The following is a 17,644-nucleotide window of genomic DNA, read 5'->3' as shown; positions in this document are numbered from 1 at the left end:
AAAACCAATATCTATTCTGTAGATAATCTGCATGCTTCACCATTAACCCATTGAGCAACAAATGTATCTGCTTTTCATACTTTACATCTGCTTGAAATAACTTTTTTAGACTCTGTGTTTGTGTATTGTAATAGTTGCCAATTCTTGAAGCGATACACAAATGTCACATCTGCTATGCTGCCTTTTCTCATCACTATAGTTACCCTTTTTCACTCTCCTCATGTATTACACTTCTGTGACATGTATCATGAAATGCCTTAAGTATATTTATATTCATGTTGGCTGAGGATTGACTTTGTACAACACTGGTATGGCTTGAGCTCTGGCACATAGTAAGCAAATTCACTTTAATCAAATGAATAAGTGAGAAGAATGGGGAATAGAACATAATATCAAGACTTTGGTTTTGAATAACTTTCTAACTAAAATATGCATAAACTACCTCTGCTTTCTCCATTATACAACTAAAGTGGAGGTAAAAACTAAAGAATTTTATAAGCTTTATGAAAAGGGCAGTTTGAAAGAAAAGTCTGTTTTCCTGGCAGATCAACACAAATGTGAGTCTGGATGGGCACATCCTTCAGAAATTCCTCGAAGCACCTGCCTTGTCTTTTCTCCATTCCCTCTTTCCTCTTACCACTAACAACAAGGAAAGTACCCAGTGTTATCTGTGGTGGTCAGAAAAAAAATTTTAAATTGAAATTTATGACTTTGGATTGAAGGGACAGCAGTGGTAGAAGGATCACAGCCTAGTCAGAACACAGAGCTCCTTCCTGTATCTCTTAGGCAGTCTTTGACTAGTTTTTGATTTCCACTAAGGAGAAAGTTGTTATTTGGGAATATGCTTAAGTGATTAAATGAGAGTGTAGATATAGAAGCTTTGCCTAAAACTAGTTCTAGTAGAACAATGGAAGTTTCAGAATTTGAGGAATAGTTTTCTGTACTTGAAAGTCAGTCATGTACATACTCTTCAGCATGTAATAGATAACATTTATTGTGCCACACTGTGTGATAGGTACTGAGTCAGGTAAGTTTACCTATAACATTTATTTCTCACAACACCCTATAAGGAAGTATTATTATCTCATTAGTAATGATAATACTGAAGTTCAGAGAGGTCAAGTAAATTTGACATGCTCATGTAGCAAGTGAGTTGTAATGTCATCAAAGCCCAAGCTGCTGATCATTCTACTGTAATGTGTAAAAGGCAATCTGTGAATTTTTGTATTTTTAGGATTGAAGAATATAGAGATGAAAATTTGGAAATGATCTCTGGAGTTTTGAAAGTGAGCATATAGCCGTGTGATAACTACACTATGTAGAAGAACACCACCTTTGGAAACAACTGTACTGTGACCCTCAGAAGCAGAAGTTGACTGGACAGAGAACCCTCCTGTGATAGTAGAACATACAGAAACACACAGTGGGGAGAATTTCACTTGCCTCTTGTCTATTGTTCTGTATGCCTCCTTCTCCTGTTTAGTATATGATTAAGCTCCTCAAGTCACAAAAACAGAAAAATTTTATAATGAATTACTTATCTGTATCATTGTACACTATAAAAGACAGTCTTTCCATTTATTATCATCTGTGATTTTCACAGAAACTCTGTGAGCCTGACAGGGCAGGTAATAGAAGCAATCTGCCTTCCTTAAATGCAACCCAGTGTCAAAGTCAGGAGCAGCCCTGAATCAGTGAATTTAAGGTGAGAGATCGATGTTCTCTTTAACTTACCTGGGTTCTCAGAAACCTTGGCTATCATATTTCATATGTTCTGAACCTTGTTCAGCCCTTTTTCTTTCTTCTTGGTGGTTTCTTTTTGTCCTTTGTCATACGTATCTTTCCTGATTTACCCCTTTCCCCATATTCCCCACACTTAAAATCTTCATTCTTTCTCCTTTCTGTCTCCTTTATTTTTTTTCTGCATCTCAGATTATTCCACAGACTTCAGGAAAATAAATTGAATGCTGGCTATAGGCTTGAAGATTAAATATGATTTAATCCTCACCAAGAAGTATGCCGTAAAGCCTTAGGTGCCTTCTTACTGAGAGACTATTAGTTATGGTACGATAAGTTTTTAAATGAGAAATTTCCCCTTATGTTTGTTAAAACGACTGGAAAAGATTACCAAGAAAGGAGAATAAAAAATAGCAAAGATCATTGACCAGAAGGCATTGCCTTACTACAGCTGGGGGTTATTAATCTAACTTCTCAATCAAGAACTATCTACTGACTTTCTGTATGTACCTGCGTATATAATATGGGCTATACACACATGCATAATGATAGGTAGTATTAAAAGTTAATATGAAAATTTACTTTCATATTACATAATTCAAGGTATTTCTCACATACTGTGTATCTCTCTTTATTCAGTTCTAATTCTTAAAGTGCCAGATCAATATCTGTGTTCTTGGGGTAGCTATCTGCTACCCATCTCCTCTTGCTGATACAAGTTATCTTCTACCTTTGAATTTTTAAAAAATATTTTATTTTTATTTATTTTTTTAAAGATTTTATTTATTTATTTGATAGATCACAAGTGGGCAGAGAGGCAGGCAGAGAGAGAGGGAAGCATGCCCCCTGCTGAGCAGAGAACCCGATGCGGGGCTCCATCCCAGGATCTGGGATCATACCTCAGCCGAATGCAGAGGCTTTAACCCACTGAACCACCCAGGCTCCCCTGCCTTTGAATGTTTTTAACACATTTCCCTTTCTCTGCCCAAATGACCACATATTTATTTTAGTATTCACTTGGCATGTATTGTATATCACATTAGATTGTATTTGTTGTGTGTAGAGTTTATGTATTTTTCCACATTTTCTTAATTCTTTCATTTATAGGAGTTAGCAAAAGAATAAATCATCAGTATGAAGGAAGATTGTCAATAAGAGCTACAAAAATACTTGGGATTTGAATTAACATTTGAAGATAATAAAATTTAGAGAGATTAGGGTGCCTGGCTGGACCAGTTGGTAGAGTATGTGGCTCTTGATCTCTGGGTCATGAATTTGAGCCCCATGTTGGGTGTAGAGACTACTTATAAAAAGAAAGAAGAAAAAAAATTTAGAAAGACCAAAGGATGGACTTTTTTAGAAACATTATGTTAAGTTTTTACTGTTGTAGTGAGTGGTTACATAACCACCAAAATACAAAGAGTACACAAATCATAATTGCAATGAATAATCACTTTCCAGATATAATTTACTATTGTATTAGTCAAATATTCTTTAATTGGGTACACATTTTATGTAATTTAATTAATGTCAGTTTGCATTATTATAATGGACATTTTGTATTGAGTGTTTCTGGTTGGTTTGGTTTTAACCAGGAAAAAAAAAATCAGTGTTTTGAGTTTTGCTTTCTCTTACTTAATTGCTTCCTCTAGAATTTTTCTTTTTGGAATAGGAATCAAGAAACATAGTTTTGGTCCCAGACCATCATTTGTGTGGATCTTGGAAACTCAGTTTACTTTGCTGGGTTTCATGTTTTTCATCTGAGTGATAACCAGTTGGACAGAATAGACTTTATATAAGTCCATGAGAATTTCTCTTATTACACTGGGGACATGTGCTTTCCTCATCAATGCTTTGACTGAATTTCCTGACTCCCTCCCCAGTACCTCCATCACTTTCCCATGAATGATTCATCCTTTTATTCCTTTGAGGTACTATCTTTCTCTGCCCTGATGAGTAGCATTAGTGCCCCCTACTCCAGGCCCTGGGTTTCTGGTAATATAAGTGTGACCTTGAGATTGTAGACTGTTAGCTCAGCAGATAACAGTGTAATCACTGTGTGTAGGTGAGAAAGGAGAGATTAATGCCAGCTATGGTGACCCAGAATTAGGGGCAGGACACAGTGATCGTTTCTGTGAGTTTTGCAGTCTGGGATGACTGAAGGCATCAGTCAGTTTTTCCTCTGTGTGGGAAAGTCTAGAATTGTAGCTGCAAATATGAAGGATATCATTATACTTTTCTACTGTACTTCATCAGTTCCTAAAATAACCTCATTAATACTGTTCTCAGAAACTATTATAGGGTCTGACTGAGGTAGATACCTGGACACAAAGAAACATTTAACACTGTTCTCTACTCACTTTCCACTTCACATGTAACTGCTACACATATTAAAGGACTGCATGTCCAGTGTCACATTTGGTATTTTATGGTTCAAGATCAGAAAACTCATCTCTCCTAAAGTGTGACTTATTAATATTTGACATTCTTATTTTCTTTAAAGATTTTATTTATTTATTTGACAGAGATCACAAGCAGGCAGAAAGGCAGGCAGAGAGAGAAGGGGAAGCAGTCTCCCTGCTGAGCAAAGAGCCTGATGCGGGGCTTGATCCCAGGACCCTGGGATCATGACCTGTGCCGAAGGCAGCGGCTTTAACCCACTGAGTCACCCAGGCACCCCGACGTTCTTATTTTTAAGTCATAAATCAAAAATATGAAATCCAAATTGCCTTGAAGATAAAGTATCTGAGTGGATTTCAGTCAAAGTAAGCAGGATAATACCACATATCACGACATGTTACCCTGCAGGTGATACTGGGCACTTTAAAGGGCAAGGGGATGTCCGTGGACGTAAAAGTACATACCAAAGGGAGGCCAAGACACTGATGAATTAAAATGTAGTATCCCAGCAATTCCAAGTGCTGATCTTTAATACCTTCATGAGTGTGGACAGAGAAAAGCTGTTTGCAAAGATATGTTGCACACTTGGTGGCCACTTTAGGCATGCACCTTAGCAGAAACTGGTGAAATCTTTAAAATGTGCATATATTAGGTGTGGAGAAAGCCTTACATCTTTAGGTGGCTTAGACTCCTTATGAAATTCTTATTGAATGTTGAGGCTAGTTTAGGGCTTTGTAGTTGTGAAAAATTGTGTGGAAACTAGAGGTACCCAGGACAGTGAACATAATACAATGTGATGGGAAAATATTTGTTCTGTTTTGTAGTAGAATCCATATAACAAGTGTTCTGCTACATTTGTGGGCTGTCCAGTTTCACATACCCCAGTCTCTTTATTCAATCTCAATCTGTCTTAACATCAGTCTCAACTCTTATATCAAGCACCTCTCACTCGAGGTAACATTCCACTTGTTAATCATACTTTTCTCTCTTTCCTACCTTTTTTTTTGTCTTTTATTTTTCTTTATTATTTATTTATTTATTTTTCTGAGAGAGTGTGCCAGCAAGGGGTGGTGAGGGGCAGAGAGAGAGGGAGAGAAAATCCTAAGCAGGTTCTACACCAAACATGGAGCCCGATCTGGGGCTTGATCTCAACGCCCCTGAGATCATGACCTGAGCCAAAATCAAGGGTTGGATGCTTAACCAACTGAGCCACGCAGGCACCCCTCTTATTCCTACTTTTATTGGCAAATTGTGAGAGCGAACTGGGGAGAGAAGTGGATTATGAGAATATACATAAAAGCAAGATGGAATATGTTAGAAATGAGGAATAATCAATATTAGAAGTGATTTGCACAGTTAATCTATGTCATGGATACTCATGTATCCATGTCCATGCCTAATCTGTTAATTTGAGAATAGAACATTGCAGTCGGAGTTTTGGTTTAAATTTGTCATAAGTTTGATTTAAATTGTGTCATAGCTCATGTGTGATGATTTGTTTTTATATGTGTGAGAAAGTAGATAATTATATACTTTTCATTCATAATAAGGATATTGAAACATTGGTGGTTCTATGACCTATTATCATCTCCATAATCAGATTTTCTTTTTCATTTTCTTAATTCTCATCATTTCAGCGGCAGCCGAGTTGGCTGGATTCATGGATGGAGGGAATCACTCGGTTGTGTCTGAGTTTGTGTTTCTGGGACTGACTCATTCATGGGAGATCCAGCTTCTTCTCCTGGTGTTCTCCTCTGTGCTCTATGTGGCAAGCATGACTGGAAACATCCTCATTGTGTTTTCTGTGACCATCGATCCTCACTTACATTCCCCTATGTACTTCCTACTGGCCAGTCTCTCTTTCATTGACTTGGGGGCCTGCTCTGCCACTTCACCCAAGATGATTTATGATCTTTTCAGAAAGCGCAAAGTTATCTCCTTTGGAGGCTGCATTGCCCAGATCTTCTTCATCCACGTCATTGGTGGCGTGGAGATGGTGCTGCTCATTGCCATGGCCTTTGACAGATATGTTGCCATTTGTAAGCCTCTGCACTACTTGACCATCATGAGTCCACGGATGTGCATTTTGTTTCTGGTTGCTGCTTGGGCCCTTGGCATAATACACTCACTGTTCCAACTAGCATTTATTGTTAATTTACCCTTCTGTGGTCCTAATGTATTAGACAGCTTTTACTGTGACCTTCCTCGTCTCCTTAGACTGGCTTGTACAGATACCTACAGATTGCAGTTCATGGTCACTGTCAACAGTGGATTTATCTGTGTCGGCTCTTTCTCTATACTCCTCCTCTCCTACGTCTTCATCCTGTTTACTGTTTGGAAACATTCCTCAGGCAGTTCGTCCAAAGCTCTTTCCACACTGTCAGCTCACATCACTGTGGTCCTTTTGTTCTTTGGTCCAACCATGTTTGTCTATACATGGCCACATCCCAATTCACAGATGGACAAATTTCTTGCTATTTTTGATGCAGTTCTCACTCCTTTTCTGAATCCAGTCATCTACACATTCAGGAATAAGGACATGAAGGCAGCAATGAAGAGAGTATGCAGACAGCTAGTGATTTACAGGAAGATCTCATAGGTAATATAAGGCCTTCTCACTAATCATGGTGTAGCCTTTTCTTTCTGTCTTTGGTATTTTGGATTCAGAATACCTGAGACATCCAATATTGATATGAGTGTTGTCACAGCTGTAACATAATTATTACTTGATGAATGTATTTATTCCTTATGAAAAGTGAGCCAGGAGACGAGTGTATCTTTCTATATATATAAATCCCATTTAATTTCTTTCAGCCATGTTATATAGTTTCTGGTGAACAGGTCTTACATATCTTTCTTGAGATGTATTCCTATTTTAATTTATGGTGCCATTTTAAATGGTCTTTTTTGTTTAATTTATAATTGCTTATTGCTAATATGTAGAAATATAATAGATATTTTATTTATTGGCATTGTATTTTGAACACTTACAAAATCTTTTACTTCTACTTGTTTTTTATAGAGTAAGTAGTATTTTCCTCATAGATGATCATGTTTTCAGTGCATAAAGACATTTTACTTCTCATATTCTAGTATGGATCATTTTATTCATTTTTGTTGCCTTATTGTACTTGCTACATCAAAGAGTGTAGTGCTGAATACAAGCGGTTAGGGTAGACATTCTTGACTGTTTCTATTCTTATGAGAAAATCATTCAGTTTTTCACCATTAAGTATGATGCTAGCTGTAGGTTTTTAGTAGAAGCTTTTTATCAGGCTGAGGAAATTCCTTTCTATTTAATTTGATGAAAGTTTTTAAAATGAAGAATGGATGTTGGATTTTGAAACAATGATTTTGCTGGTTTCGTATCAGCATGTAATGCTGACCTTATAGAATATATCTCTTTGTATTAAACTTATTGCAGGAGTTTTGTAGAATTGTTATTGTTTCTTTCGTAATATTTGGTAAAATTCACTATAGAAGTCATTTTGGCTTTCAGTTTTCTCTGTGGAAAGGCTTTCAACTAGAAATCCAATTTTTGGTAGCTTGTGTCCTCAATGAAATTTGTATATTAATCTGTGTTTTCAAATTTATTAGAGAAGTTGTTCCTAATATTTTCTTATTATGAAGTATCTGTAAGACTTGTAATATTTTCCTCTCTTTCATTGTCTATTGTAGCTTATGTTTTTTTAAAAAAATTTATCAGAGTTTTAGAGGTTTTTCAGCTTCCTTTTTTTTAATGAGGTAAAATTAGTATATAACATTAGAGATGTTTCAGGTGTATAGTGTTATAATTTGACATCTGTGTACATGACAAAGTGATTACCACCAAAAGTCTAGTTACTCTTCATCACTATACAATTGACCCACTTCACCCATTTCACCCACCCCCCAACAAACTTCCCCTTTAGTGACTACCAATCTGTTCTCTGTATCTGTGAGTTTGGTTTTATATTGTTTTGTTTGTTTTAAGCTTTTTTTTCCTTTTCTTTTTTTAGATTCCACATATCAGTAAAACCATGTACTATTTGTCTCTTATTTTTCTTAGCATAATAGCCTTGAAGTCCCTTTATATTGTTGCAAAGGACAAAATTCCATTTTTCTTTGTGGCTGAGTAGTTTTTCTGTTGTTTATATATACCACATCCTCTTTATCCATTCACCTATTGATGGATACTTAGGTTGCTTCCATATGTTGTCTGTTGTAAATAGTTCTGCAATAAATGTAGTGGTACATATATCTTTTCAAATTAAATTAACGTTTTTGTATTCTTTGAATAAATACCTGTAAGTGGTATTGCTGGATCATATGGTAGATCCATTCTTTTTTTTTAATTTCTTTTCAGTATAACAGTATTCATTGTTTTTGCACCACACCCAGTGCTCCATGCAATCCATGTCCTCTCTAATACCCACCACCTGGTTCCCCCAACCTGCCACCACCCGCCCCTTCAAAACCCTCAGATTGTTTTTCAGAGTCCATAGTCTCTCATGGTTCACCTCCCCTTCCAATTTCCCCCAACTCCCTTCTCCTCTCCATCTCCCCTTGTCCTCCATGCTATTTGTTATGCTCCACAAATAAGTGAAACCATATGTTAATTGACTCTCTCTGCTTGACTTATTTCACTCAGCATAATCTCTTCCAGTCCCGTCCATGTTGCTACAAAAGTTGAGTATTCATCCTTTCTGATGAAGGCATAGTACTCCATAGTGTATATGGAGCACATCTTCCTTATCCATTCGTCCGTTGAAGGGCATCTTGGTTCTTTACACAGTTTGGCGACCGTGGCCATTGCTGCTATAAACACTGGGGTACAGATGGCCCTTCTTTTCACTACATCTGTAATTTGCGGTAAATACCCAGTAGTGCAATTGCAGGGTCATAGGGAAGCTCTATTTTTAATTTCTTGAGGAATCTCCACACTGTTCTCCAAAGTGGCTGCACCAACTTGCATTCCCACCAACAGTGTAAGAGGGTTCCCCTTTCTCCACATCCCCTCCAACACATGTTGTGTCCTGTCTTGCTAATTTTGGCCATTCTAACTGGTGTAAGGTGATATCTCCATGTGGTTTTAATTTGAATCTCCCTGATGGCTAGTGATGATGAACATTTTTTCATGTGTCTGATAGCCATTTGTAGGTCTTCATTGGAGAAGTGTCTATTCATATCTTCTGCCCATTTTTTGATATGATTATCTGTTTTGTGTGTGTTGAGTTTGAGGAGTTCTTTATAGATCCTGGATATCAACCTTGTGTCTGTACTGTCATTTGCAAATATCTTCTCCCATTCCGTGGGTTGCCTCTTTGTTTTCTTGACTGTTTCCTTTGCTGTGCAGAAGCTTTTGATTTTGATGAAGTCCCAAAAGTTTATTTTCGCTTTTGTTTCCTTTGCCTTTGGAGACCTATCTTGAAAGAAGTTGCTGTGGCTGATATCGAAGAGGTTACTGCCTATGTTCTCCTCTAGGATTCTGATGGATTCCTGTCTCACGTTGAGGTCTTTTACCCATTTTGAGTTTATCTTTGTGTACGCTGTAAGAGAATGGTCGAGTTTCATTCTTCTACATATAGCTGTCCAGTTTTCCCAGCACCATTTATTGAAGAGACTGTCTTTTTTCCACTGTGTATTTTTTCCTGTTTTGTCAAAGATTATTTGACTGTAGAGTTGAGGGTCCATATCTGGGCTTTCTACTCTGTTCCACTGGTCTATGTGTCTGTTTTTATGCCAGTACCATGCTGTCTTGGTGATCACAGCTTTTTTGTATATTTTTTTAAGTTTCAGTATCATTTAATTCTGCTCCAATCTTTATTATTTCCTTTCTTCTGTTGGTTTTAGGTTTTGTCTCTAGCTCCTGTAGGTATAAAATTAGCTTGTTTGTTTTTTTTTTCTTGTTTCTTGAGATAGACATGTATTGCTATAAACTTCTATCTTAGTACTGCTTTTGCTGCCTTCCAGACATTTAAGAAAAATATTTATTTATTTATTTATTTGACAGAGAGAGAGAGAGAGAGAGATCACAAGTAGACAGAGAGGCAGGCAGAGAGAGAGGGGGAAGCAGGATCCCTGCTGAGCAGAGAGCCCGATGCAGGGCCCGATCCCAGGACCCTGGAATCATGACCTGAGCCGACTGACCCACTGAGCCACCCAGGGCCCCCATTCCAGACGTTTTGCATTGTTGTGTTTTCATTTACATTTGTTTCCATGTGCCTTTTTTTTTTTTTTTAAAGATTTTTATCTATTTGACAGACAGAGATCACAAGTAGGCAGAAAGGCAGGCAGAGGGCGGGGGAAGCAGGCTCCCCGCCAAGCAGAGAGCCTGATGCGGGGCTCAATCCCAGGACTCTGGGATCACGACCTGATCTAAACACAGAGGCTTTAACCCACTGAGCCACCCAGGTGCCCTCCATGTGCCTTTTAAATTTCTTTTTTGGTTTCCTGGGTGACCCATTTGTTATTTAATTAACCTCCATGTATTTGTGGTCTTTCCACACTTTTTGTGTGGTTGACTTCTGGTTTCATAGCATTGTGGTCAGAAAAGCTGCATGGGGGGCACCTGGGTGGCTCAGTGAGTTAAACCTCTGCCTTTGGCTCAGGTCCTGATCTTGGGGTCCTGGGATCGAGCCCTGCTTTGGGCTCTCTGCTTGGCAGGGAGTCTGCTTCCCCCCAATCTCTGCCTGTCTCCTGCTTACTTGTGATCTCTGTCTGTCAAATAAATAAATAAAATCTTAAAAAAAAAAGAAAGAAAAGCTGCCTGGTATGACTTTGATCTTGAATTTGTTGAGGCTTATTTTGTGACCTAATATATGATCTATTCTGGAGAATGTGCAATGTACACTTGAGAAGAATGTGTATTCTGCTGTTTTAGGATGGAATGTTCTGTATGTATTTGTTAAGTCCTTCTGATTCAGTGTGCGATTAAAATCCATTCTTTCTTTGTTGATTACCTGTTAATTTTATTAAATTTTTAAGCATTTATTTATTTTAGATAGTGCATGAGAGAGCAGGAGTGTGGGGAGCAGAGGGAGAAGGAGAAACAGCTCTCCACTGAGCAGGGAGCCCAATGTGTGACCTAGTCTCAGGACCCCAGGATCATGACCTGAGACAAAGAGACCCAAGACAAAGAGACCTCAAGACAAAGTCACCCAAGCACCCAGTTACTGGTTTTGATGATCTGTCCTTTGATGTAAGTGGGATGTTAAAGTCAATGCTCTTATTGTATTATTATTGATTAGTTCCTTTACGTTTGTTATTGTTTTATATGTTTGGGTGTTCCTATATTGTGTGTGTAAATATTTACGATTGGTATATCTTCCCATTGGAATGTCCCTTTATTATTATATAGGGTCCTTCTTTATCTCTTGTTACAGTCTTTCCTTTAAAGTCTATTTTATCTTGGGTCTCTGCCTCTCCGTGCTCAGCAGACAGCCACATTTTCTGGTGCAGTGCTAGCCATGACCCAGAGACAAGATGGTGAAGGTCAGAGTAAACAGATTTGGCCATATTGCACGCCTGGTCACTATGGCTGATTTTAATGCTGGCAAAGTGGAAATTGTCACAATCAGTGATGCCTTCATTGACCTCAACTACATGGTCTACATGTTCCATATGATTCCATCCATGGCAAATTTCATTGCACAGTTAAGGCTCAGGATGGGAAATTTGTCATCACTTAAAGCCCATCTCCAACTTCGATAAGTGAAATCTCACCATCAAGTGAGGTGATGCTCATGCTGAGTATGTTGTTGAGTCCACTGGGGTCTTCATCACAATGAAGCCTGGGGCTCATCTGAAGTGTGGGACCAAGAGGATTATCATCCCTGCCCCTTCTGCAGATGCCCCCATATTTGTGATGGGCAATAGCTCATGTACTACCAACTGCTTGGTCCCTCTGGCCAAGGTTATCCATGACAATTTTGACATTGTGGAGGGACTCATGATCACAGTCCGTGCCATCACTGCCACCCAGAGGACTGTGGACAGACCCTTGGGGAAGCTATGGCATGAGCCAAAGAGGCTGCCCAGAATACAATTTCTGCTTCTAAAGTGCCACCAAGGCTGTAAGGCAAGGTCATCCCTGAGCCAAATGGTAAGCCCACTGACATGGCCTTCCATATTTCTACCCCCCACTGTGTCAATTTTGGATCTGTCCTGCCTCCTGAAGAAAGTTGCCAAATAGAGTGACATCAAGAAGGTGGTAAAACAAGCATCCGATGGCTTCCTTGAGGACATCCTGGGCAATGCTGAGGATCAGGTTGTCTCCTGTGACTTTAACAATGACACCTACTCTTCTACCTTTGATGCTGGGAGTGGCATTGCTCTCAGTGACCACATTGTCAAGCTCCTTTCCTGGTATGACAGTATTTTTGGCTACAGCAACCGGATGGTGGATGTTATGATCACATGGCCTTCGGGGAGTAAGAGCCCTCTAAACCACCACCCCCAGTGAAAGCAAGAGGAAGAGAGATGCCCTTAGCTGCTGGGAAGTATTTGCCATAACTCATCCCCAGACACTGAGAATCTCCCAACCTCCATAGTTTCCACTCCTTGAAGGAAGGGAGAGGCTTGGAGAGCCCTACATTGTTATGAACACCAATAAAGTATGCTCTACCCAGCCAAAATAAATAAATAAATAAAGTCTATTTTGTATGAAATAATTATTGCTACTCTGGCTTTCTTTTCTCTCTCTTTTAAAAAAAATTTATTTATTTGAGAGCAAGAGAGAGAGCATGAGCAGGGGTGGGGAGGTGCAGAGGGAGAGAGACAGGCAGACTCCCTTATGAGCACGGAGCCCCATGCAGGGCTTAATGCCAGGACCACAGGATCATGAACTGAGACAAAGGCAGATACTTAACTGACTGAGCCACCCAGACGCCCCTACTTTGGCTTTTCTTTTGATAACCATTTGCATGGTGGACATTTCTTCATCCTCTTACTTTCAGTCCGTGCTTTTAAGTCTAAAATGAGTCTGTACGGTGTCTGGGTGGCTCAGTCAGTTAAGTGGCTGCCTTGGTCTAAGGTCACAATCCCAGGGTTCTGGGATTGAGCCCAACATTGGGCTTCTTGCTCAGTGGGGAGTCTGCTTCTCTCTCTACCTGCTACTCCTCCTGCTTCTCTCTCTCTCTGACAAATAAATAAAATCTTTAAAAAAATAAAACGAGTCTGTTATAGTCATCATATAGATAGGTCTTGGTTTTTTGTTTTTTGTTTTTTTTTTTTCATATCAATTTGTTACCCTATGTCTTCTGATTGGGATGTTTAGTCCATTTACGGGAAATATAATTATTAATATGTATTTATTGTTATTTTGTTACTTGTTTTATGGTTCAGAAGATTGTCTCTGATTTTTTTTTAAGATTTTATTTATTTATTTGTCAGAGAGAGAAAGATCACAAGTAGGCAGAGAGGCAGGCAGAGAGAGGGAGGGAAGCAGGCTCCCTGCTGAGCAGAGAGCCTGATGCGGGGCTCGATCCCAGGACCCTGGGATCATGACCTGAGCTGAAGGCAGAGGCTTTAACCCACTGAGCCACCCAGGTGCCCCTGTTTCCCACTTTTATATGGTCCCTTTTGTTCTGTCCTTTCCATTCAGAGTCCCCCGTAGTATTTCTTGCAGGGCTGGTTTAGTAGTCACAAACTCCTTTAGTTTTGTTTTACTGGGAAATTCTTTATGTCTCCTTCTATTCTGAATGATAGCCTTGCTAGAAGGAGTATTTTTGGATTGCAGATTTTTCCAGTTCAGCACTTTGAACATATGATGCCACGTCCTCTGGCTTGGACAGGTTTTTTGAAAAATCTACTAGTCTTATGGGTATTCCCTTGTAAATTAGTGACTTCCTTATTCTTGTGGCTTTTTTTTCAAAGATTTTTTTTTATTTGACAGAGAGAGAGAGATCATGAGTAGGAAGAGAGGCAGGCAGAGGGAGAGGGGGAAGCAGAGAGCCTGGTGAGGAGCTCGATCCCAGGACCCTGAGATCATGACCTGAGTTGAAAGCAGAGGCTTTACCACTGAGCCACCCAGGTGCCCCAGTCTTGTGGCTTTTAAGATTTTTTTAATCACTAACTTTTGCAATTTTAATTATAATATGTCTTTGTATGGGTCTGATTTTGTTGATTTTGTTGAGCATTTCCTCCTGGATCTGGATAGCTGTTTCATTCTTTACATTAGGGAAGTTTTCAGCTGTTATTTCTTTAAATAAATTGTCTGCTCCCTTTTCTCTCACTTCTTCTGGGACTCCTATAATATGAATGTTATTATGTTTGATGGAGCCAAGGAGTTCCCTAAGTCAATTATTATTTTGCACAATTCCTTTTTTCTCTCTTTTGTTCAGCTTGATTACTTTCCATCACTCTAGGTCACCAATTCATTCCTTTGCTTTTTCTGGCCAGCTGTTCATTACATCAGGTATGTTTATTTCATTTTTAAGCCCTTTATCTCTTATATGTTATTCCTTATCTCTGTGTTCAGGGTCTCATGCATGTCTTCCATTCATTTCTCAAGTCCAGCGAGTATCCTTATGATCATCAAATTATCTCTCAGGCATGTTACTTATATCTGTTTCGCTTAGATCTCTGGCATGGCTTTGTCCTGTTCTTTCATTTGGGATAAATTTCTCTGCCTTCTCATTTGTGTAAGTCTTTGTACCTGTCTGTGTCCAGGAAGGTAAGCTATGTCTCCTGTTCTTGTGAATGATAGCATTATGAAGAAGAGATCCTGTGTTGCCCTGTTGTGTAGCATCCCCTGTTCCTAGTGCCTGGTGCTTCTGGGAATGTCTCCAGTGTGTGTTGTGTTTACTATTTTGTCCTGCATGCTCTATGTTTTGGGCCAGTTATCTACAGAGGCTCTCTTTACTTTTCAGCAGTGTGCAGTCTCTGGCCTGAATGTGCTGTGTTTTAACTAGATGTGCTCTGGTCTGCTTGTGAAATGAGATCTGTCACCAACATCACTAGAGTGGAGGCTCTGCAATACTTCTGAGTTCAGAGATGCAGTGTGAATAGGGGTTTGGGCTGGTCTTCTGGGGGAGAGGGCCCACTGGTCTGAGACTGAGACAAGTATGACCAGGAGAGACACTGTTCCACTGAAGTGTGCAGTTGTAGGGGGGTGGGGGAGTAGGGTGCAGTGGGGGATTTTGTAGGGCAGGGCTTGGTGTAAGCAAGTTAGGTAGCAAGTTTTAGCACTGTGCTGGTTCCTGTGGGTGCCCCTGTGCTTATGCTGAGGGGCAGGGAAGGGAAATGGCACCTGCCTGTTCCTTTATTCCTAGAGGGGTATTTCAGTGAATGCTGCCTCTTTGGGATGTGCTCTTGGATGAGTGAATAACCTTCTCACTATGTGCCACAGCACTCCTCAGATTGCTGTTTCTGTATTGTAGGCCAGGGCCTTATTTGCTTGCCTTCTCTCTTAGAGCAGAGCAGTGCTCCCCAGGCTCATTCTTAGCCACACCCACTGATCTTTAAAACTCAAAGCTTTAAGCCTTGATGGTTGCAAGAAATTCATGAAATTCAGGCCATCCAGCTTTTCAAGCCAATTGCTTTGGGGATTTATTTTCCCCATGTGCTCCCTCATGTGCTAGTCTGTTTCTTCCCCTTCTCTGTGACTGCGGCTCCCTCCCTACTGCAGGAGCAATGATCTGTTTATCTCCCAAACTATCTCCGCACTTCCTACCTTCTTTGATGTGGTCCCTTCTCTGCGTTTAGTTGTGAAGTTTGTTCTTCCAGTCTTCAGGCCAATTTCTGGGCTATCTAGGATGATTTGATAGTAATCTAGTTGTATTCATAGTGTTCATTCAGTGCTCACTTTGGCAGCACATACACTAAGAAGATATGGTTATATATATATATATATATATATTACTCAGTGATCAAAAAGAATGAAATCTTGCCATATGCAGTGATGTGGGTGGAACTAGAGGGTATTATGCTAAGCAAAATAACTCAGTCAGAGAAAGACAAATACCATATGATTTCACTCCTATGTGGAATTTAAGAAACAAAACATGAGTATAGGGGAAGGGAAGGAAAAATAAAATAAGATAAAAACAGAGAGGGAGGCAAACCATAAGAGACTAGAGTTAAGAGAATAAACTGAGGGTTGCTGGAGGGGTGGTAGGTGAAAGGGTGGGGTAAATGGGTGATGGGTATTAAGGAGGGCACTTGTTGTAATGAGCGCTGGTGTTATATGCAAGTGATATAACCCTAAATTTTACCCTTGAAACTAATACTACACTATATGTTAACTAACTTGGATTTAAATCTTAAAAGAAAAAAAAGATTTTTTTGAGAAAATAAAAAAAATGGATAAACTTTTGCTAGAGTAATAAGACAGAAGGCACAAATAAGTAAAATTACAAATGAAAGAGGACACAGTAAATACCACAGAAATACAAAGTATGACAGTGATTGCTTATGAAAAATGATATTGCAACATATTGGATAACCTAGAAGAAATAGACAAATTTCTAGAAATATATGACTTACAAAGATTAAATCATAAAAAAATAACAAAATTTGAGTAGACCAATAATGAGAAAGATTAAACCAGTAACCAAACACCTTCCAATAAAAAAAGCCCAGGATGAGATGGCTTCACTGATTAATTCTACCAAATATTTAAAGAAAACTTAATAGCAATCATTTTTTTTTCTAAAGATTTTATTTATTATTTATTTGACAGAGAGAGATCACAAGTAGACAGAGAGGCAGGCAGGCGGAGAGAGAGAGAGAGGGAAGCAGGCTCCCTGTCAAGCAGAGAGCCCGATGCGGGACTCGATCCCAGGACCCTGAGATCATGACCTGAGCCGAAGGCAGTGGCTTAACCCACTGAGCCACCCAGGCGCCCCAATAGCAATCATTTTTAAACTCTTCTAAAAATTTGAAGAAGAGTGAATATTCTCAGACTCATTCTACCAGAACAGCATTACTCTAATAGCAAAGCTAGACCATGACATTACAAGAAAAGAAAACCACAGGCAATATTCCTTATGAATATATATACAAAATTTCTCAACAAACTATTAGCATACAAAATGCAAAAGCACATTAAAAAATTATGTTCCATAATCAAGTAGCATTTATTTCTGGGATTCAAGTATGGTTCCATATATGTAAATCAATAAATGTGACATATTATCAGAATGCAAGATAAAAACCATATCATCTCAATAAATGCTGAAGATATATCCTCTCATGATAAATACAATAAACAAATTAGGCATAGAGGGAATGTAACTTAATATGATAAAGGCCATATGACAAGTGCACAAATAATACAAATAATATAGTACTCAATAGTGAAAAGCTGAAAGCTCTTCTTCTAAGATCAGGAATAAGACAAGGATGCTCTCTTGCCACTTTTTTTTTTAAAGACTTTATTTATTTATTTGACAGAGAGAGATCACAAGTAGACGGAGAGGCAGGCAGAGAGAGAGAGAGAGAGGGAAGCAGGCCTCCTGCCGAGCAGAGAGCCCGATGCGGGACTCGATCCCAGGACCTTGAGATCATGACCTGAGCCGAAGGCAGC

General features: G+C 39.1%; 1 protein-coding gene and 1 pseudogene across 1 annotated transcript; both read left to right on the top strand.

Annotated features, from left to right (window-relative positions):
- The first annotated feature begins 5,797 nt into the window (after positions 1-5,797).
- LOC125104987 (olfactory receptor 4F3/4F16/4F29) lies at positions 5,798-6,736 on the top strand. Its single transcript, XM_047737963.1, has one exon. The coding sequence runs from the start codon at positions 5,798-5,800 to the stop codon at positions 6,734-6,736; it is 939 nt and encodes a 312-aa protein (XP_047593919.1).
- Positions 6,737-11,601: 4,865 nt separating this feature from the next.
- LOC125105027 (glyceraldehyde-3-phosphate dehydrogenase-like) lies at positions 11,602-12,772 on the top strand (annotated as a pseudogene).
- Positions 12,773-17,644: the final 4,872 nt, after the last annotated feature.

The sequence above is a fragment of the Lutra lutra genome, chromosome 7, assembly GCF_902655055.1.
Source record: "Lutra lutra chromosome 7, mLutLut1.2, whole genome shotgun sequence".
Taxonomy (NCBI): Eukaryota; Metazoa; Chordata; class Mammalia; order Carnivora; family Mustelidae; genus Lutra; species Lutra lutra.
This window is presented reverse-complemented; position numbering and strand designations above follow the sequence as displayed.

Excerpts from the sequence above, each read along its gene's own strand:
- LOC125104987 (XM_047737963.1), top strand. The coding sequence starts at position 5,798 with ATGGATGGAGGGAATCACTCGGTTGTGTCTGAGTTTGTGTTTCTGGGA.